The 21,835-nt window shown below is 35.3% G+C and overlaps 1 protein-coding gene and 1 long non-coding RNA gene across 4 annotated transcripts in view; one reads left to right on the forward strand and one right to left on the reverse strand.

Moving 5' to 3' along the window:
• The window catches only part of LOC121436625, a 38,742-nt gene extending 23,812 nt beyond the window's left edge, over nucleotides 1-14,930 (reverse strand). For 2 of the 3 annotated variants that reach the window (XR_005972721.1, XR_005972719.1), the window contains exons 1-3: nucleotides 14,793-14,930; nucleotides 9,357-9,531; nucleotides 7,564-7,668 (exon numbers count right to left, since the gene is read on the reverse strand). This is a non-coding gene — a long non-coding RNA (uncharacterized LOC121436625). Of the gene's footprint in view, nucleotides 1-7,563; nucleotides 7,673-9,356; nucleotides 9,532-14,792 lie in introns of all 3 variants that reach the window. The other variant, XR_005972720.1, reaches the window with a different exon arrangement.
• On the forward strand, nucleotides 14,756-21,254 carry LOC121436623 (protein sprouty homolog 3-like). The gene is made up of 4 exons (XM_041636639.1): nucleotides 14,756-14,872; nucleotides 15,155-15,280; nucleotides 18,936-19,058; nucleotides 19,808-21,254. The coding sequence occupies exon 4, from the start codon at nucleotides 19,918-19,920 to the stop codon at nucleotides 20,782-20,784; it is 867 nt and encodes a 288-aa protein (XP_041492573.1). The 5' UTR covers nucleotides 14,756-14,872; nucleotides 15,155-15,280; nucleotides 18,936-19,058; nucleotides 19,808-19,917; the 3' UTR covers nucleotides 20,785-21,254.
• Nucleotides 21,255-21,835: the final 581 nt, after the last annotated feature.

The following is a 21,835-nucleotide window of genomic DNA, read 5'->3' on the forward strand; positions in this document are numbered from 1 at the left end:
AATGATTTAAATCCTTAAAGGCTCACTAAGTCTCAAGCGGCAATAACTGTGAGAATGCTAATTTATCTCTAAGCCAATAAACTCAAACAGGTTACAGACATATCGAAAATATAAACATACAAAATATGTGAATACTAAGCAATAATATGCCACAAAGCCCTGATGCCATAATCCCATGAAGGTAAGTTTTATATACATGTATTGAAATATTATACTGTATCATGTGAATATGTACAACTTTTGTATCTATGTATTTTTATTTTATTAAAATGACTTATATATAGTGTGCACTGTTTTAAATTAAGTTTAAAAGCCAATTACAGACTGGTAAAACTTATGTTTATATCAGTGGTTTAATTATACTAGTATTTATACAATAATGATTATATTTAAATGTGTATATTAAGATTTTACAGACTGATAGTAAAAAGGAATTCAATATAAAGATGAACAAAGAACATGAAAATACAGTTTTTAAAATGCTGGTCATAGAAAGATCAAATATTTTTAAATGTTTGTTTCTGATTTTTAAAACACAATGGTATCAATTTTTGACTTTTCATTGGAACAAAGTCCAGAAATTTGATAATACAGTTAGTTGTCAAAGTATTTTAAAAATGAGCATTCTACTAAACTCCTTATTGGTACCATAAATTGGTGGAAACTGGAGAGCAATTTGACAACATTCACCAGAATAAAAATATGTATTCTTTGCCCATCATTTTTTGTCTGGAAGTTTAGCTTATAGATATTTTAGTATAAAGCTCAATATGTATATATATGATATTTAATGATGGAGGGAGGTCATTGGTTAATTAATAAAGAAACTGCTTGGCCTCATAGGTTAAAACATAGGTGGGAGGAGTAAACGGAACAGAATGCTGGGAGGAAGAGGAAGTGAGGTAGATGCCTCAGACAGATGCCATAGCTCAGCTCTAGGGGCACACGCGATGAAGCTCCAACCTAGGATGGACGTAGGCTAGAATCTTCCCTGTAAGCGCACCTTGGGGTGCTACACACATTATTAGAAATGGGCTAGTCCAGGAGCGAGAGTTAGCCGAGAAGAGGCTAGATATAATGGGCCAAGTAGTGTTTAAAAGAATATAATTTGTGTGTTGTTATTTCGGGGCATAAGCTAGCCAGGTGACCAGGAGCTGGGGAGGCAGGAACATAGCCCGCAGCTCTTACAACAATTTATTGTATTTCTATTTATAATATCAAATCTGAAAATTTGCTAAATGATTTTCAGAGACTGACTGGCATTTTGATAAAAGAGTTATTTATGCCAGGAGTCTTTTTACATGAAGACTAGTGAGTTCCACCAATACATCATTTTAAAACATATAGTAAAAAATACTCATTTAGTGTACTCAATTCAATAGTTTGGGTTATATTCACACACTTGTGCACTCATAACTACCTAATATAAACAGTTTCATCAACCAAGTAAGAAACATATATTCATTATCAATCACTCCAAACTCTTCCTTTAGCCTCCCAAACCTATATTCTACTTTCTGTCTTTATATATCTGCCTACTATGGACATTTCATATAAACAGGATGATACAGTCCATGACCTTTTGTGTGTGGCTTTTTTAACTTCAAGGATAATTTATGTATCAATTTTAATAATTTTATGATTGAAAAATATTTCATCCTATTTTCTTAGTGTTAGAGTTAGGGTTAGTTGGTTATTTTCATCTTTTAGCTAATTCTAAATAACCAAGATATTAAATATTAATGCTAAAAATAATATTTTATTTTTTAATTTTTTTGTTTTTATGAGAAAGGGCTTCTCTGTGTAACAGTCCTAACTGTCTTGGAATTAGCTCTTGTAGACCAGGCTGGGCTCAAACTCATAGAGATCTGCCTGCCTCTGCCTCCCAAAAGCTGGGATTGAAGGTGTGGGCCAACACTGCCCAGCCTATGCATATATTTTATATAGATATATATTTTCAATATTTTTCAAATGTATATATGCTACTAGAATTCTTAAATCATATTATAACTTTATATTTAACATTTTGGATAACTTTCAAACTGCTTCCAAAGTGACTGCATCATTTTACAATCTCATCAGTAATATAAAATTTTTCTAATTTCTCCACTTCCCCACTAACACTGTTGCTATCAATTGTTTTGATATTAGCCATTCTAATGGTTGTAAAGTTGTATGTAATTATTTTTTTGTTTGCATCTTACTAATTACTATTGATATTGAGTGTTTTGCATACACACATTGGTTGTTAATATGTCTTACTTAAGAAGGTTCTGTTCAATTCCTTTGTCTATTTTTCTTTTTTATTGATTTTTATTGAGCTCTGTATTTTTCTCTGCTCCCCTCCCTGTCTCTCCCCTCCCCCTTTCCACCCTCCCCCTTTTCACCCTCCCCCAAGGTCCCCATGCTCCCAATTTACTCAGGATCTTGTCTTTTTCTACTTCCCATGTAGATTAAATCTATGTAAGTCTCTCTTAGTGTCTGCATTGTTGTCTAAGTTCTCTGAGGTTGTGGTTTGTAGGCTGGCTTTCTTTGCTTTATGTTTAAAAACCGCCTATGAGTGAGTACATGTGATAAATGTCTTTCTGTGTCTGGGTTACCTTACTCAAAATAATGTTTTCTAGCTCCATCCATTTTCCTGCAAAATTCAAGCTGTTGTTATCTTTTTTTCTGCTGTGTAATATTCCATTGTGTAAATGTACCACATTTTTTTTTATCCATTCTTCAATCGAGGATCAATTAGGTTGTTTCCAGGTTCTGGCTATGACAAACAATGCTGCTATGAACATAGTTGAGCATATGTCCTTGTGGCACGATTGGATATATACCCAAAAGTGGTATTACTGGGTCTTGAGGAAGGTTGTTTCCTTATTTTCTGAGAAATCGCCACACTGACATACAAAGGGGCTGTCCCAGCTTGCATTTCCACCAGCAATGCAGAAGTGTTCCCTTTACCCCACAACCTCTCCAGCATAAATTGTCATCCGTGTTTATGATCTTGGCCAATCTTACAGGTGTAAGATGGAATCTCAGAGTTGTTTTGATTTGAATGTCTTTGATGACTAAGGATGTTGAACATTTTCTTAAGTGTCTTTCAGCCATTTTAGATTCCTCTGTTGAGAGTTCTCTGTTTAGGTCTGTACTCCATTTTTTAATTGGATTATGTGTTCTTTTGATGACTAATTTCTTGAGTTCTTTGTATATTTTGGAGATCAGACCTCTGTCCATTTTTCATCTTACTTCCCTTTTATTCTTGAGTTGAAAGAGTTCTTTATCATAGATATGAGTTAAATTTACAAATATCATTGGCAAAAAATTTCTTTCATTTTTTATGTGTACTTTACTGGTGATATTTTGCCAGAAAAATTGCTTGTAAGGATTTTTAAGGATTTCAATTCGTCTATCTTTTCTTTTGTCACTTGTACTTTGTTGCTGTATATAAGGAGGTTTGCACAATCCAAAGTCACAAATATTTACTCATGTGCCTTCTTAGCTTATGTATTTAAGGGTTACACAATCCAAGGTCACAAATATTTGCTTCTTTTGCTTCTTAGCTATGATCTAGTTCTAGTTAATTTTTGTCTATATGGTTTGAAGTTAGGGTCAAACTTCATTCTTTGCCATTAGACTATTCCGTTTTCTAGCACTGGTTGTTGGAAAAACTATTCTTTTTTCACTAAATGGTGCTTATACCATTGTAGACAATTAACTGATTATAAATTCAATGTTTTCTTTCTAGATTCTTATTTTTATTCTGCCCCTCTCAGACTATTCGCTAGCAATAGTAGAAAAAACAAACTATTTTATTTCATATTGATTCATTGTATGGTTATAACTACTTCATACTTCTCACCTATAATGTATACAGAATTTGAAATATCTGTAAAAAATGTTATTTGACCTAATTTGTGTTTTCTATATCTTTGTTGGCTTCAAGTGATTCATCTTAAAATAAGAATGGCCTTAACACTTTCCTTAATAGATTCATAACTATATCTATGTAATAGTTCCTTGAACATTATAAATAATCAACAAATGCAAAGATGTCATTAATGTTATGTGTGAACCAAATGTCACACAAGAAGACAAACATAAATATCTTCAGCCTGAGAAGATTTTATAAATACTTGCACAAAACTTATTTTTAATCTTGAGCACGTGTCCTTTCTTTACTTGTTTGAAGAGTATTCCTGAGGGAGTCTTTTTATTAAATTTATTTTTTAAACATTCTTTTTTCATTTACATACCAATCTCAGTTCCCATTCCCTCCTTCCTTCCACTCCCTCTAACTTCCCCAGGCATCTATTCACTCCTCAGAAAGTATAAGGCTTCCCAAGGGAAGTCAACAAAGTCTGACACATCACTTTGAGGTAGGATCAAGGCCATCCCCCGCTAAATCTAGGCTGATCAAGGTATCCCTCCAAAAAGAATGGACTCCTAATGCCAGTTCAAGCACTAGGAATAAAACTAAGGGATTCTTTTTAAGTTAAGAGCATCAAGACGAAAATGGTATCAGAGGATAGGAAAAAAAGAAATGAGAGAAGAAAGATAGAAAATAAAACCAACCAGAAAGTAAAGAAACAAGCATGGCAAGGGAGAAGAAACCTGATGTGGTTGTGGGGAAGAAGTTTAACATGAATAATGTTCATGACTAGTAGGAGGGGGTGGGGGAGACCTTGAAACACAAAGCTAAAACTTATTTGAATTTGTCAAAATTATTTGAAATGAAAGTAATGGTTAAATTTAGTTCTGGGTAGGATGTGAGTTCTAAAAACAAACTTCTTCCAGAGCCAAAAGCAATCTTCAATGCTGTTGTCACCTACACTAGGCTGACCTGCTTGTAAACAAGAGTACAATATGGATGTATCAGATATCTGATATTTGTAGGAATTTGCCCCATTGTTTTCTTATTCCCAAATTATAAAACTTCCAATTAATGTAGATAAAAAGAAGTGAGATAATTTGAACAACGTGGGATAAATATTGGTACATATGTGGAGGAGGAAAGTGTTCTGCTAAGTTGAAACCAGAATCTCAATACCATACAGTCAGATGTTTAATGTAGTATTAACTACTTTCTTGATACACTTCTAAGACATGAAAGTAGACAAAAAGACTCAGTAGCAATATAATACATTATATAAAAGGAAATAGTTGAAGCATCTTGAAGTATCATAGAGATAATTCCTATGAAGATGTCATCTCTATGGGACATAAGGAGTTTATATAGGACACACCCCCAGGTCCAAGACAGGATATATAAGTAAAAAGGAGACAATTCATTATTTGGGCTATCAAAGCAAAACTGCACATGAAGAAATTAGAAATCAGGAGGTATTTCATCCTTTCCATTAAGAGCAATTTTAATCTGTTTCCCTTTGAAAAGACATGAGAATTATGCTTTATTTAGATACACATATGCACACACACACACACACACACACACACACACAAACAAACACACTGTTGGGAAAATATAGGAGAAAACACCATATAAGTATTTAAGGACTAAAATAGAGCCAAAATTCCAATCAATTCTATATTCTTACTTAATTTTTTTTTGTTTTGGAGATTTTAATTACACCATTTCTCTCTTCCCTTTCTTCCCTCTAAACCCTTTAATATAACTTCCTTGCCCTTTTGCAAGTTCATGACCTCTTTTTCATCATTTATTTTATACATATGAGTGTATTATTAACCTTTTCAGTCTGTATATTGTTGCTTTAAACTCTCTTTTAAAAAATGCAGCTATTAGCCATTGTTAACACCTGAAGTGAAATCTATACAGTTTTACTCAGAGAAGTTTACAAAATCCCAGAATGCATATAGAATACATGGATGTGCATATTGGCTAAACTCAGTACCTTGAATAACTTGATTCATGTCTACTCTTACTACTCTAGCATCTAGACTCCTTCAATAGCTTCCTAATTTTTTCCAACTTCCAATCCAAGCCTGTATCTTGAATATATACTCCACAGAGCATCTAAAGAGAGCATTACAAAATTATATTTATATGATTATATATATTATAGTTCAAATTTTATTAGTGCTCTGTGCGAAAACATTTAACATTTTCTCAGACCATTTTGAGTAAAATACAAAATCTTTAACATCACTTTCAGAACTCCAAATTATGAGCCTTTGCTGCATCTCATATACTACCAGTCTTTCTCCAGTATTCCACTATAAGAATAGAAAGTTAATCTTTTCACACTTCTGGCCTCAGGAATGTGCATTACTGAGGTCTATCTGTGGTTTATAATATACCACTGGGTTACACCCCCAAGTCCTTGCTATCTCAGGGTTTTTATTTTACTTGAGTCAAATTTCATCCAAATGAGAGAAGCCTTCCGTTACTACCATATACAAAATAACAATTCCCCTCAGCTCCTATATTGTTTGACAGAAAAAGGAAGGGCTTGGAGAGATGGCTCAACCATTAAAGGTTAGTCTGACAACCAAAATGTCAAGAGAAAGAAAAACAATGAATGGAGATATCTGATATAAAGTTAGATATGTAGATCTAGAGTTCAGTTAGGAAGTCTGAGCCAGGTCTGGAAGTTTCCACTGTTCCAGGCAAGATGGCTAGTGTTTGTAGTTGTCTAGAAGTGTTAGAAAGCAAGAATCTCATGAAACTTTTTGATAAACCGTAAGTTGCTAAGTCTCCGTAGTTCTTTTTATTTTTTTTACTTGTCACTCACTTATCTTTGTCTATACTGTCCTTACCATAATTATGGCCATAATTGTATCTCATTCTGGTTTATTGACATATTATATTACAGTTTATATTTTATATGTCCATTATTGTACGCTATGAATAATGAGGATAAGACCATTAATCCACTCATTCAATCAGTTTGCATTGGTGCTTTATAGCATAGTATATTGGGCTACATTCATCACTGCATCTCTCACATCAAGCATATTATATAATGTTAAGTATATGGTTTATATATATTTGTTTTATTGAATTACATTGAAACACACTATATCACAGAGGCAAAATTTTTCTCTAGAAGTCACCACAATGCATATCTCACTTAAATTCTTAGAACACACTGAGCTTATTTAGAGCCAACATTATATCTTAATCTAATACAACATTTAAAATAATCATTATCAGAAAGTGTACCTGTAAAACTAATCTAATTCTCTATTATAAACAATTTTATCTTGTGTGGAGATCAGAAGATGGCTCAAGATTTTCTGGAACTGGAGTTACTGAGTTGAGGGCTGCCATGCAAATACTGGGAATTGAACTGGGTCTTCTGGAAAAAGAACTTTTAACCACTGAGCCATTTCTCTAGCCCCCCAAAATTTATATTAAATGTTATGTTATCATTACTCTCAACAGTGAATTAGATATATTTCTTTCTGCTTCTCTCCAAAACACTTGATATACTTTAATATATTTATCTATTTTATATCTTTTTACTAGATTATGATATCTATGGAATAATATATTCATCTGTTGTTTCTATGTTAATTAATAACATATAATTACACAATATTATTGTATTTTTGTTACTATAGAATTTAGATGGACAAAAAGTCACATACCTGTAATAACAACTTGGGAAGCTGGGAGAGAAGTATTGCCATGAGTTCAAAGCAGACTGTGCTACACAGCAAAGGCCAGATCAGACAGAGCTACAAAGCATGATCCTGTCTCAAAAATTAAAAATAAATGCATATCATTAATTAATTTACTATTATTCTTTGGTTTCCTTCTAACCCCCCAAACCTAATATAAATTTGATTCTCAATATGTTTGCTGATTGTTTACTTAATCACGTATCTCATATTTGACTAAAGAAAATAACCGAATATTTAATTATCTCAAGGTATGATAAAGAGAAAAATTGAACTATGTTTGCTAGTTAGATATATTTACTTCTTTTCCATAATTAATATTTATAGAAGACTTCTTTTGTATGAGTAATATATTCTGCATGTGCTGTGGTCACTGTATTAATGTGTATACTTGCTCCACATGCCAGTGACTATCTTGAGAGTTTGCTGCAATTTTAAGTTGACTCTTCACAGTGTCTGAAGTAGTCTCTCAGAAAATAAGAATCATAGTAATATCTACCATGTATTGAGTACTTAGTTTACTTACTATTCACATTATTTCAAATTACTCAGGTTTTTAACAAATAAATTAATGTCTGTTTCACAAGTGGACACCGTAAGAGTCAAAAGTCTTAGGTAACTAAGCCAAACATCACACAGCTACTAATTAATGGAACTGGCTGTAAACCTAGATCTGACTCTAAAGCCTTCTCTAGATTGGCTTAGTTGCAGAGATGTTTTCTGTGACCCTTGGAATTCACTAGGATCAAGCTACGGGAAACTCCTTAGTTGTCATAGTCTTATCCAGGCTTCAGGTGTTTAAGTTCTTTCTTCAGCAGTGTAATTCCAGGTAAAATTGTAACAAGAGCAAAGCTTGTGACTATCTTTTGCTTTAAAATGTAACAAAGGTAAGACTTGTGACTATCTTTCGCTCTAAAGTACACAACATACTTTGCTTCAGAATGTCAATCCTTGCAAATTCCACTGGAATTTGGCTCCAACAAACACTTTAAAGCTCCTATTCATCTCTTTTTCCACTAATTCCTTCCTTTTATTTCACAATTCACTAGCTTTCCTGTGTTGATAAAATCTTATAACCATGTCATGATTTGTTCCTCTCAACCTATTGATGCTTAGGATTTTTCAATTATTCACCTATAGTCCTATGTGTAAATTAAGTCATATTTTAAATCATTTTTTTCAAATTTTTGTCTTTATTTATATTTTCTCTGCAATTCTATAACATCGTGCTGCTCTGAATACTTTCCAACATATGATAACTTGTTATTTGGTTTCCCCACTAGTTCTTTATCTTTTTGCTCTCTAACTTTCTACATGATACACAATCCTCTCTATTACTTTCCTGTACTTCCAAAGTTTCATCCATTTTCAAAAATTCAATGATCTCTTCTATGTTAGTAGCCCCTAAATTTCTATTCTGGTGTTTCACTCAAATTTTAGTCGCACATCAATAAGTTTATTCTAAATGTTCTCACTTGAAAACGTCTCATGATCACCTCAAGTTCTATACTTCCTCACAAATAACTCAAAAAAAATCTTACCATCCTTTCTGTTTGTTGTACAGCATAAAGAATGTTGGCCCAAGCATCAGGAGTCCTGGGTTCTTTTCATTTCATTTATTTCAATAATACAGTGTAATTATAATAATCACAATAAAAAGTACCTTAGGAACACATAGTTGGATATTCAGTGAGATAATTTTAGTTGTAAAGATAAGACATACATAAACTATTACAGTACAAATTGGAAGTGATAAATACCTGGCTGGGAAATATAGGTCTCAGTAGAATGCTTCTCTAGAAGGTATGGAACCCTTGATTCACAGCATGTACATGGTGTGATGACATATGCCTGTAATTCCAGCACTGAAGTAGTGGAGACAGCAGGATTGGGAGTTTAAAATCATCCTTGGTTATAGAGGTATTCAAGACCAGCCTAGACACATAAAAATAAAACAAATCTTTTTAAAAATTGATAAATTCTACAAAACCACAACTCTCCTGTTTTTAAAGTTTGGAAGTACAAAGAAGATATTGAAAACGTTATACAGGACATCATACTTGAAATAATCTTTAAGGCAGAATAATATTACATAGATGACTATAAAAAAGAAACTAGGATAAGCAGATAGGTTGGAATTTTGAATACAATTTTATAATGAAGGATTGATAATTTAGTTTCTAAAGCTTTTTTCTAGCACCAATATTGTTTTAAACTCATGCTCACCTTCCTACGTCTCCATATGACAATGTATCATTATTATTATTTTTTTTGGTTTTTCGTATAGTTATTATTAAACCAGCCTAACTTCCCATTTTCACTGTCAATTCCCTAAACCAGCCCCTTTTGTTTTCTTTTTTTTTAATTTCTCCAAGATGCTTTAAATTTCTAAATTAGCTGACTTAATTCAAATATTCCTAACCAATTTATCATGTCCTGTATGTCTTTCTTTTTAAATTTTAATTTCACATCTATCTATTGTGTGTGTGTGTGTGTGTGTGTGTGTGTGTGTGTGTGTGTGTGTGTGTGTGTGTGTGTGTCATGGGGAGGTAAAGTACAATTTGCAAGACCTGGTTCTCTCCTATCATGTGGGTTATGAGGTTTGAACTCAGGTCCTCAGGCTTGACAGCAAGCACTTTTATTTGCTGAACAATCTCACTACCTCTCCCTCCAATATATCTTTCTTAATATGGTTTAATTTTATACTTTATTACTTTGTTCAAAAAATTATTTCTGATTCCTAAAACATTTTCTAAATTATTCTACCTGTCATTCAAGTTATTCTCCAACATTACACATTTTGTTCCTATTTTCAATATATATCTCTTACATAAGACAGTTTGAATATATCATTCTTCTCAGAACTCCATGTGCTAGTCAGTTTCTGACAACTGAACTTTCCAAATGTGCCCTTCATGTAAATTAGGTAGGTATGTTTATTCAGTTTTTTCTTGACCAGATACTAATATCTCTTTAAGTCTTTCACTGTTTTTGCAACCAATCTTTTTTAATTTGTATAATATTTAAACATATTCTTTCATCTTTAAGATATCGTTGAGTTAGCTGTCATACGAGAAGTGAATTGAACAATCAGTTACTATAAAGTGTTTAAAGATGTGATTAATTTATTGTAAAATCACAATCGGGAGATTTTTAGAGTAGTAAGGGAAATATTTTGAGGGCAGAGTAGTTTTATGGTCTTCTTCAAGGTTATTCATTTATTTTTTGGAAAAAAAATACGTGGCTGATTTGTGCTGAAATAGTATCTACAAACTCACTTGGAATGAAATTGTCATTATGGTATTTTATAAACAAAAAGAAATTCCTAGATTAAGAAACAAGAAAGCTGTGCTTGCTTCTAGTTCCCACACTGTCGCAAACTACTTGAATTATCTTCAGCAATTTAATGAATCTGTCTTTTACCAAAAAGTAAACCATTAACATATTTCCTGAAATGTACTGTTATAAAAATCTAATGGTTTCATAAAGCAAAATGCCAGATAATACATGTTGAATTTTGTAATGGCTCATCAGGAGTTTTCTGTATAGAGCCATCCTTGTCTGATGGTCTATCAAAAATCATTGAACTACAAAAGTAATTTGAGAACATAGTATCTTAAAATGCGAAGGTCAAGAAGTTATCCAGGTTTATTTCCAAGAATCATTTAACTATTCATACAATAATCATTAATTGTGTGGGTAGTATATCAGTCCCTAGAGATAAAGCAATAAAGACAAATACAATATACCACCAATGATAACTGTCTAACATGGAAAACAGATAATCATAAATAAAAGCTGGCAAACTCTGTGATTGATTGTATTAAAGTATAAGGAAGCCAACTGGAACCTTAAGAAGAGTACTGACATGATTAGGCAAAGTTTTCCTACAATGTGGGACTTTGACACCTAGGTATAAAAATAAACATTAGTGAAGTATTTCAAGAAGACTGAGCAGAATATTCAAAGACAAAGAAGTATATAATAATACAAAATATTCAGAGTTAATGTCTTATTTGTTTTACCTACTATAACAAAATATCTTAGAGTAGATGTATTCTAAAGACTGGGATGTTTAATATAAAGTTATTGGTAGTGTCTGATGAGGTCCAACTTTCTGATTCATAGGAACCTTCTCACTAAATCTTTATATCATGAAAAGGACACCCTAGCTCACCAGGGATTCTTGTATAAGATCACTAATTCCATGAGGGCTCCAATTTCATGACCTAATTAACTCTCAATAGACTCTCCTCTTAATAACACAACATTAGTGATTAGTTTTCAACATAAGAATTTTGGGGAGACACATATATTCTAACCATAATAAATGCCAAATAGTTTGGAAGAATGTTGCATATGTATGTGTAGGAGGATTTGCACATGACTGGGCACTATGGCATAATGATTAAGTACGCAAGCCCTGTAGTAAATTAAATTCAGATCTGAAACTTATAAGTCATGTAAATTACCTAATTTCTTTAAATTTTTATTTCTCTTTTGTACGTAAACTCCATAGGATTGTTGTAAGAATTAAATGAGTTGAAGCACATAAAATACTTAAGATAGTATCTTGCAGATTTTAAAAATGTCTCCCTACTTAATTAAATGTCAATTCTGAAAGAACAGGACATCTAGTTGTTGGAATACCAGAAATTTACTAATGGTTGGCCCATTGAAAACACTGTGGAATGAATGATCTGTAACATAATTGTTTTGGCATAGGTATCCTAAAATGTAAGGTTGAATAATCTTGGTTGATTTTTTTTCCTTAATATAGACTCAAAGAATAAAGGGGGAAATAATTAGGCAACCCACCTGTTCAAATTTAAATGTGTACCTTAAAACAATAAAAGGTGGGGCTGGAGAGATAGCTCAGAGGTTAAGAGCACTTGTTCTTACAGATGACCCTGGTTCAGTTTCCCAGAACCTACATGGTAGCTTATAATATGTCCTTTTTTGTTTTCATTGCATGCACATGTTGCACTTACATGTAGATGGGACACTCATACACATAAAATGAAAAGGTTTTAAAACTTTTAAAAACTAAAAGGACATTTAATTAAAACCATCTCTTGCTATGCTTATGGACTGAATTAAGGTGAAAACAGTTTTTTAATTTATACTTACTATTCATTGAGTGTTTTTTATATGTCAATCTAATAGAATTTCTAAATGTAAAACCTTATTCAAATTACAGAGCAACAATATAATTCTATGATGTAGAATTTTGTCTCTATTTTAAACATGAAGAAATAGGTTCATAGGGGTTAACTGAATTTTCCAAAGTCAAATACATACCTCCTAAATTGAGAAGTCAAAATTGTTAATGTTGATCTGTTGGCCTGTATCTAGCTAGTAGTAAGTTCTTGGCACATAGTTGATTACAATAAATAGTTGTTAAAGGAATAGATTACTAATCTATTATCTGCAGACAAACCTATGATTTAGTTTTTATGGTTTTCATAATTTCAATAAACTCAAGAGAACAGTATTGAGCCATAAAAGAGAAGAATTTACATAGAAAAATCTCTTGACTGATAATTATGATTAAAAACACATTTAGATTTGCTTATAAATTATATATGAATATAAGTATTATACACATATATGATATATAGCAACAGAATAATCTGAAGAACTTTTACAGAGTATGCGCAAACACACATCCATACATTTTTATAGTTTCTGTTTTCTTTTGTTCTGATATTCATGAAAGGGTGTAGATAATATAATGGCAAAGCTAGACAGGGCAATTACCAAATAAGATTTCCTTCTGTTAATGTAGAAATTGGGGCTCTAGAGAGGAAGCAAATTACAAAGGTCACACAAGGAATTAGAGTAAGATTAAGAATCTGAGTTTCCAGACTCACGAGTTTGTTTTAGTCTGAACTGTCACCATTTACCATCTTAATTTTATAGATAGAGTAACCAAAGCATCCTAAGAATGCTGATGGCCAAGTTCCTGCCACTAGTCCACCTAAGCAGGACTTTAATTTTAAATATAAGGCTTGAATTTCTTCCAATGCTTCTGTCTGGGTGTGAGAAGGACAATCCCCCCCTTCTTACTGAACTAAATAATGAGCTGAAGATAATTTACAGAAAGATTTGTCTTTCTCTCTAAGAGTAAATTAAGGCTGCTTTGTTGCTTTATTTTCAGAAGCCAGAAAGTCCCAAGGAGGCTCCATAAAGGCAAGAATTCAGAACACCTAGCACAAAGGAAGGCAATTAATAAATATTTGTTGTTAAATGTATGACATGCTGAAGGAAGAAAGGGAATGTAGGTTGGGTAATGGTTTCCCAGAGGATGATGGATGGACAATCATTATTAGTGCGGTGGGGGGGGGGGGGAGTGGGAATGAATGAGGAAAAGAGGTGGGGGAAGCCCTTAAAGGAGAAGCTCAATCTTTATCAGATTGAAGCTACAGTCAGTTAGCAAATTCTGAGAGTCTTGTGATTGGCAGAGATATTTAAATAAGGTCCCCTTAAAATTTTTACCACCCCTGGAACCCCACTCCTCTTTAAAATTTGTTTCAGTCATTACCCAGGGACCGGATACAGAGATTCCTATGGGGAGTTCTAATGGGTCGATTCAATTTCAGCTGGATGACGCCACTTAGCCAAGCATTAAGAGCTAAAGCTCCGGGAAAGCCACGACACAGAGACGGGGAAGAGAAAAAAATTATAGCAACGAGCAATAAATCCCTTCCCATCCTCCTCCTATAACCCATTCACAAGACCTCCAGAAACCCTCTACATTCACAGAACAACCAGCTAGCTGAGCTGAACACAGAGTGCAACCTCACCCTACACACATACTGCCGCAGATCATATACCAACACACCCAGAGCTGTATAAATAATCACACACTAGCGGTATCTATTGCTTGGTTGAGATACCCTGTGTCTACAACTGCAGTTTCTGCTGCTTCGGTTCTTCTGACAGATTGGAGGAGACTGAGGTGGATGTGGAGGCGGGGGAGGGGGGGAGCAAAGGGAGGTGGGGGAGTAGGTAAGGGAGAAGGAAGGAGAGAAGGGGAGGGGGAGGGGAAGAGAAGGGGAAGGAAAATATTGGAGGAGGAGGGGGAAAGAAACTGGAGGAGGAGGAGAAGGGGGAGGAGTAAGAGAAGGAGGAGGAGAAAGAGGAGGAGGAGGAGAAAGAAGAGGAGGAGGAGAAAGAGGAGGAGGTGAACTTACCCTGCTGAGCTTTCTTTGGGGAATACGTGCATCAAGATTCAGCTCTGCATGTAAAATCCACAGAGTGTCTGCCACTACAGGTCTGATTCTCAACCCCCTCCTTAATGCTGCCGTTCTCTCTCTCTCTCTCTCTCTCTCTCTCTCTCTCTCTCTCTCTCTCTCTCTCTCTCTCTCTCTCTCTCCCTCTCTCTCTCCCTCTCTCCCTCTCTCTCCCCCCTCTCTCTCCCCTCTCTCTCCCTCTCCCTCTGCTCTCTTCCCTTCTCCCTCTCTTCCCTTCTCCCTCTCTTCCTTTCTCCTTCTCCTGCTGTGTCGGAAGGACCGAGACAGAACTATCTCTGTTTTTATCTTCTCTTCCACTAAAGGAGTTTTCATTCAGACTTTCCGAAGAGAGGTGGAAAAACGTGAAGACTCGGGAGAAGAGATCCTTTGAGCCAGATCGAGGGTTAGTTCTTCTGCTTTTCTCGGCATGGATAAACCATTTTCTCAAGGTAAGCCACGGGGATTAGCTCCTAAAGACTTCAGAATCCCTTCTATGCAATGCACAGATTGCCATTCATTCCAGCGTTCGGTGTGTGTGTGTGTGTGTGTGTGTGTGTGTGTGTGTGTGTGTGTGCGCGCGCGCGCGCACGCGCAAGCGTGCACACACACACACACACACACACACACACACACACACACACACACACACACACGAAAGTGCCTGGGTAAAATAAAATGAAAACCCTTAAAATGACATTTAAATGAATCAGCTCTCGTAGAAAATTATTCATACTGGAAATTTAAAAATCAAAATAGGAATTCAATATGATCCTTTTTTTTTTTGCCAATTTAATGCCTAGTCTGTTGACCTTTAATGCATTTTGGTGCTTACCTAAGCCCCTTACTGCGCAGCCTAACCACCCAAGGTGAGGACATAGGAAGAGCCCGTGCTGAGGCCAGTCTGGCTGCCCAGCGGGCATCCTTGTCAGCATGGGGCTAGTCTGCTATTGGCTCACAAGTCTGGGCTGTGCATCGTTCAGATTTCATCACATCACCTTGCCTTGGGTAGAAATGGCGCAAGCTGACACGGCATAACCCCCCACTTACATTGAGTCAGAGCAATGATTTAGAAATTTCTGGAATCATGCCTGGGTACATGTGTACATATCTTTATATGGCATATGGGAATTTTGTCCAAAATAAGAACCTGTGAGCATAGTTAGTCAAAAGACATTTGATAGGACCTAGGGAACCGATTTACAGTACACTTTCTTCAACACATCTAACTATCACTCACCTACGAATGTTTCAAATCAAGTTCCATGAACAGAAAACAAATTGAACTCTTAAGCAGATAATGCATTTTGAAATGCAAATTATTGTTGATTTTCTGCACCATATTAAAACCTTGCTGTAATGTGATGTAAGGTGTTAAAGCAAGACAGCTACATGCAAAAATACAAATAAGGCAGACTAGCAGTTCATCCACAGTTAAGTATATTGTTGTCTATTTGAATCTAACAAACATACACTAAGATCTTATTGTAAAATTCTAGACATTTTATTTCTTTATGCTCTGTTTTTAGGTCTCTATCTGAGAAAGATAATCTAATGATATGAGTGGTTTGTATTTAGAGATATTTGTTCAGAATTGAATAGTAAGTAACCAACGATTGAAAAGAAAGGAGACTAATTCTTCATGAAAGAATTTGAGACTTAGATGTGCAGTCTAAACCCAGGAAAGAATTTAGACCAGGGCAAAATGGGCTTTAAAAATCTTTCTTACATACCTCTTCATTTTGCAGATGAAGAAACAGAGAGGTCACTTACCTATAGTAACACAGCAAAATAAAGCTAGCATTAAGACTATATCCTAAGTTTCTTGTGTCTTAGAAAATAATTTGGGGCTTATATAAAGATCCCAGTGTCTTAAATGAACAACTCATTTCTTAGAATTTTCCTCACCATTAGAAGTATATGAATTTATTCAGTGTTAAAATTTTTCTCTCTATCACTCATCACTAAAACTCCTATATCTTTAATAATGCCAAGGTCTTAAAACTGCAAGGCTCAGGGGCTTGAAATAAACTGCTATGAGTCTTAATGAAACTATTAAAGTAATGAATAGGATTGGGGTAGCAACGTGACAAGTTAAGAGTTAAATGTGGTGAGAATCTGGCAGCTCTAGCAAGATGTATGCGGTAGGAGGGAGGCCCAGTCAGTAACAGAGAGGTCAGTAATGTAAACTATATACAACTTGGTATTTGTAAAGGGGGGTGTGCTTTGATAGAGATGCAAATGCTTTTGCACAGAGAAGGATTTTTAGAGAACAGACTTTGGTATAGTAGAATTAAGAAAACATATAAAGCCATCACAGAAATTCCCCCTATATTTGCTTTCAGTTATTCTGAGAACAAGTGTATAACAGCAGAGTACAGGGGAAAAACACACCCCACAGCCATTACACAGTAAGGTACAAAACAGCATTGAGCCTGTGAGTGTGGGAGAAAACAGTAGTCAGCCCTTCCTTCTTTTTTCTCTCCTCTCTTTAAAAATCAGCCTTGAATCACACTCTATCAAAAAAGATTTATTATAGACATCATTAATGTCTTAAGGTGACAGCAAATAGCTTTAGACAGAAAAGTTTTCAACTTTTGTCTCAACATGGCAGATTTTAGGTTTTAGAGAGAAAAATACATTTTCTTTCATTAAAAAAACATTACCATTTCATGAATAGGTTTAGCTTTCTAGTAAGAAAAGGAATTTCTGTTTAGGTTGTATATAGAAAATTTCATGGCTATAGAAAAACTATTCAGAAAGCCATGAGCACCTGGCCAGCAAGACTGATGGAGGTAGGTTTACAATGCATCATTCATTACTGCAGAGGCACTACGTGACAAAAATCACTAGATTCCTTCCCTATATAGCCAAGATTCATAAACACACTGACTGCTATTTAATAATATGTGATATGTATATTCTTTGTCATATATCAAAATATCAAATTGACCACAGGCAGTTTATTAAGTGTTACTGCTCACAAAAAGTGGTGTTTTAATGGGTGGACTCCTAAATTATAAACATGCATACAATGGTACTTTCTCATCTAATCTACACACATTTTCTCATCTAGTCTACAAGTAGTATCTTGCTTATTTGTTTTTTAGCATCCCTCCTCATTACCTTTTGCTTTAATGTGTGTGTGTGTGTGTGTGTGTGTGTGTGTAATATTCTGATTATTTCAGTTCATCTTTTTTTTTTTTTAGCTAGATTGATTCAGCCGCCCCAGAATGGCAAGAAAATTGTCATCTAGTCCTTTAATTTGATCAGTTGGACATAAACACTTTTCTTATAATTTTGTCAAATACCTTTCATAGTCCAAAGTTTCTATATTCACATATAATCTACAGTTAACTAAACAGTATATCCTTGTTTATTCAGATGCCCAAATGAATACTGTATATTTCTTTCCAATGCCAAGACTATGACTGTATAAAGATTTAATAAAGCTATGTATGGACTGAAGGTTACAAAGACTTTAAGAGCAAGGAAGTGAATCTATTTTTGTTTTTGAATTTTCCAAATAAACAAGGGCACTTTGCCTAATTTATTCTCAAGAAACTTGAAAATGTAGATGGTGCAGATGAAAAGAATGATTAAATTCTTTTAAATAAAAATACAGACTAATGTTAGGCAATATTCTTGGAGATCATGTAGCCCACCTCTATAATTATATAGGTAGTGAAACTGAGGCCTAAATAAATCAAATGATTTGACAAAAGTATCATTCATATTTGAGTTTTTGGACATACATTATGTTTATCTAATTTTTAAACAGTGTAAGTTTAGCTAATCATATTTATATGAGAATATAGTATCAAAGACCATCAAAATGTAGTCATTATTAGCTGCTGAACTGTTTATTAACTGTATCTTTATTTTTACTGAGGAAACCTAGACAAACACTATTCTCCAGTTCTTTGTTCATTTTTATTTACTATTTATTCAATCTATCCAAACCAGTACAAGTAATTGATTCATTCTAAGGATACTTAAAATCCACTAGATTTCAAATATGTACTGTATTCATGCTAATGATCATTATGTCCTGGTGTTCCATGTTGCCTTTTTATTTATATTTTCATTTCTTTTCTAAACATTCAGTCCTCTAGGTACGGGAGTCTACTACTTGTGAAATATTTTTTCAAGGTCACCATTTATTGATTCTACACTATATCAACGCCTTCAGGAGAATGACTACACAACCATTTTTGGCACAATGAAGATGTAAGAATATGTTTTCTAATATTCAACTAAGCTTAAGTACAGTATAAGAATATTTTTTCTCTTTAAAAATCCTGTTTCTGGTGTAAAGTAAGAGATAGAGAAAGCAGTCTATGCAGAATTTGTTTGATAAATGCAATTTTATAGTTACAGTGATATTTGAAATAATTCAGGGCTTGTATTATAGTTTTATATGGTTGTCCTATTGCCCAGTGTTAAAAAATATTTAAAAAATGTTTGATTTTGGAAGCTGAGTGTGGTGATGCATACCTACATTCTGGCTACTCTGGAAGGTAAAGCAGGAAAATGATTGGATATATACATATCTATATAAACATATGAGCAGGTTCTTTTGGTATACCTGTGAAGTTTCCTCTACTGAATCAATATGCATTAGGAAATGACCTTTACTTTAACATTTGGCTCCATTTTTACCAGAATGCAGATGTTCAGACCTTAGATTAGTTGCTTCTGTGAACTTAGTCACTTGATGGAATACAAAAAGAATTAACGTTTTGTATTTATATGCAAATTGTTATAACATTTGCTTCAAAACTGATTTATCCTTTGAATAGAAAGACCATACTTGTCTGAAACTAAGTGAGTTCACTTACAAAATAAAGGTGTTACATGAAACCTACAATACAGCATTTGAAAGATGAAGTAGTGATTATAAGTCCTAACTTTTTTTAGTTTTCCTGAATTTGTGACATGTATGTTCTCATATATTGTTTCTATTTCTTTTCTTCTAGGACATTTTTTTGATGTGTGTTGAGGTCCATATAACGACAAGGGCTTTTTTTAAATCACCATAAGTGCCACCCCGACCCCAAATCACTTAGAGCTCAAAAATCTAGGCAAAATGGATGCCACAGCTATAGATGAGCTCCAACAAATTCTGCCTATTGAACAGCTGCGCTCTACTCATGCTAGCAATGATTATGTGGAACGGCCTCCAGCACCCTGTAAACAGGCTCTTTCCAGCCCTTCCCTTATTGTGCAAACCCACAAGTCTGATTGGTCCCTGGCTACCATGCCTACTGCTCTCCCACGCAGTATCAGCCAGTGCCATCAGCTGCAGCCCCTGCCTCAGCATCTGAGCCAATCTAGCATTGCCAGCTCAATGTCCCAAAGCACCACTGCCTCTGATCAAAGGCTCTTGGCCAGCGTTACGCCCTCTCCGTCAGGCCAGTCCATCATCAGAACCCAGCCTGGAGCAAGGGCCCACCCAAAGGTCGATGGTGCTCTGAAGGGAGAAGCTGAGCTATCTGTAGGGCATCCCAATGATCACCTCTTTATCTGCGAGGAGTGCGGGCGCTGCAAGTGTGTCCCATGCACAGCGGTTCGCCCTCTTCCCTCCTGCTGGATGTGCAACCAGCGTTGCCTTTGCTCTGCTGAGAGCCTCCTTGATTGTGGCACTTGCCTCTGCTGTGTCAAGGGCCTCTTCTACCACTGCTCCACTGATGATGAAGACAACTGCTCTGATGAGCCCTGCTCCTGTGGGCCTAGCTCTTGCTTCATTCGCTGGGCAGCCATGAGTCTAATCTCCCTCTTCTTACCTTGCCTGTGCTGCTACCTGCCTACCCGTGGATGCCTCCATCTGTGCCAGCAAGGCTATGATAGCCTCCGGCGACCCGGCTGCCGCTGTAAGAGGCACACCAACACTGTGTGCAGAAAAATCTCTTCTGGTAGCGCACCTTTCCCTAAGGCCCAGGAGAAGTCTGTATGACCTTCCTACAAGATGGATCCAGAGTGTTCTCCTTCTGGCCCTCTTCAGTAAAGCATAAGCCTCATGTTTTGGGGAGGGTGTGAGATAATAAACTAGCCAAAGTTAGGGCCTCGCCTCTTTTGTTCCTGCAGTATCAGGAGAATGCAAAGTATATCCCAGTGCAGGATGCCTTGCTCTTTCACAGAATCTATCTTACTCTTCTTCAATCTTTTACACCCGGCCTGCTCAGCTTTTATGGCTGTCATGGCAAATTCAGGTGATATATGGGCATGAGGTTTGGACACTGAGGACTGACAGAGCCAGCATTGTGAAGGTTTAGGGGCTCCCCAAGGTATTGCCTCTCGAAGCAGACTCTGATTGTCATTCTGCTTTCCACAGTGCCTTTGAAGACTTTCTTCTAAGATGGTCATCACAGGTGCATGTGGAACAGTGTTCAACCTTCCAGGGAATCTGATCCTCCCTCCCTCCCTCCCTCCCTCCCTCCCTCCCTCCCTCCCTCCCTCCCTCCCTCCCTCCCTCCCTCCCTCCCTCCCTCCCTTCCTCTTTTTCTTACTTTCTCCCTCTTACATCTTTTCTTACGTTCAATCTCCCTGACTCTTCTTTCATTTTCCTGTTCTGTTCTCCTCCTTTTACTTTGTCACATTTGTTTTTCATTTCCTACCTATTATTCTGCTTTCTAAGATTAGTCTTTGTCCATATTTTTATTTCGTTTGATATTTTTGTTTCTCTTTTACTGCCTTTCTTTCTCTGACACACTCAAAAGTGTTATTTTTCCATAGGTGTTTCCTTAGATGACAAACTTTGCTATGCTATACTATTTACTAAATTGTATTAAGGGAAATGGATTGTTGTAATGAGTTGATTGCTAGCAATAGACGGTATCTCAATGTGTGTATGCACTCACAACCACATTCACCTGTTTGTGGGCATATGAGGCTCCTCTATATTTCCAAACTCAATTAATTGGAGTGTTTGTCTCCTTTTCCTGCTAATCAACTTATAGTACTGACAGATTCTACTAGCATGCTGAGTAGGATAGTAAATCAGGATG

Source organism: Microtus oregoni, unplaced genomic scaffold (genome assembly GCF_018167655.1).
Source record: "Microtus oregoni isolate MIOR12 unplaced genomic scaffold, Mior012 000050F_000, whole genome shotgun sequence".
Taxonomy (NCBI): Eukaryota; Metazoa; Chordata; class Mammalia; order Rodentia; family Cricetidae; genus Microtus; species Microtus oregoni.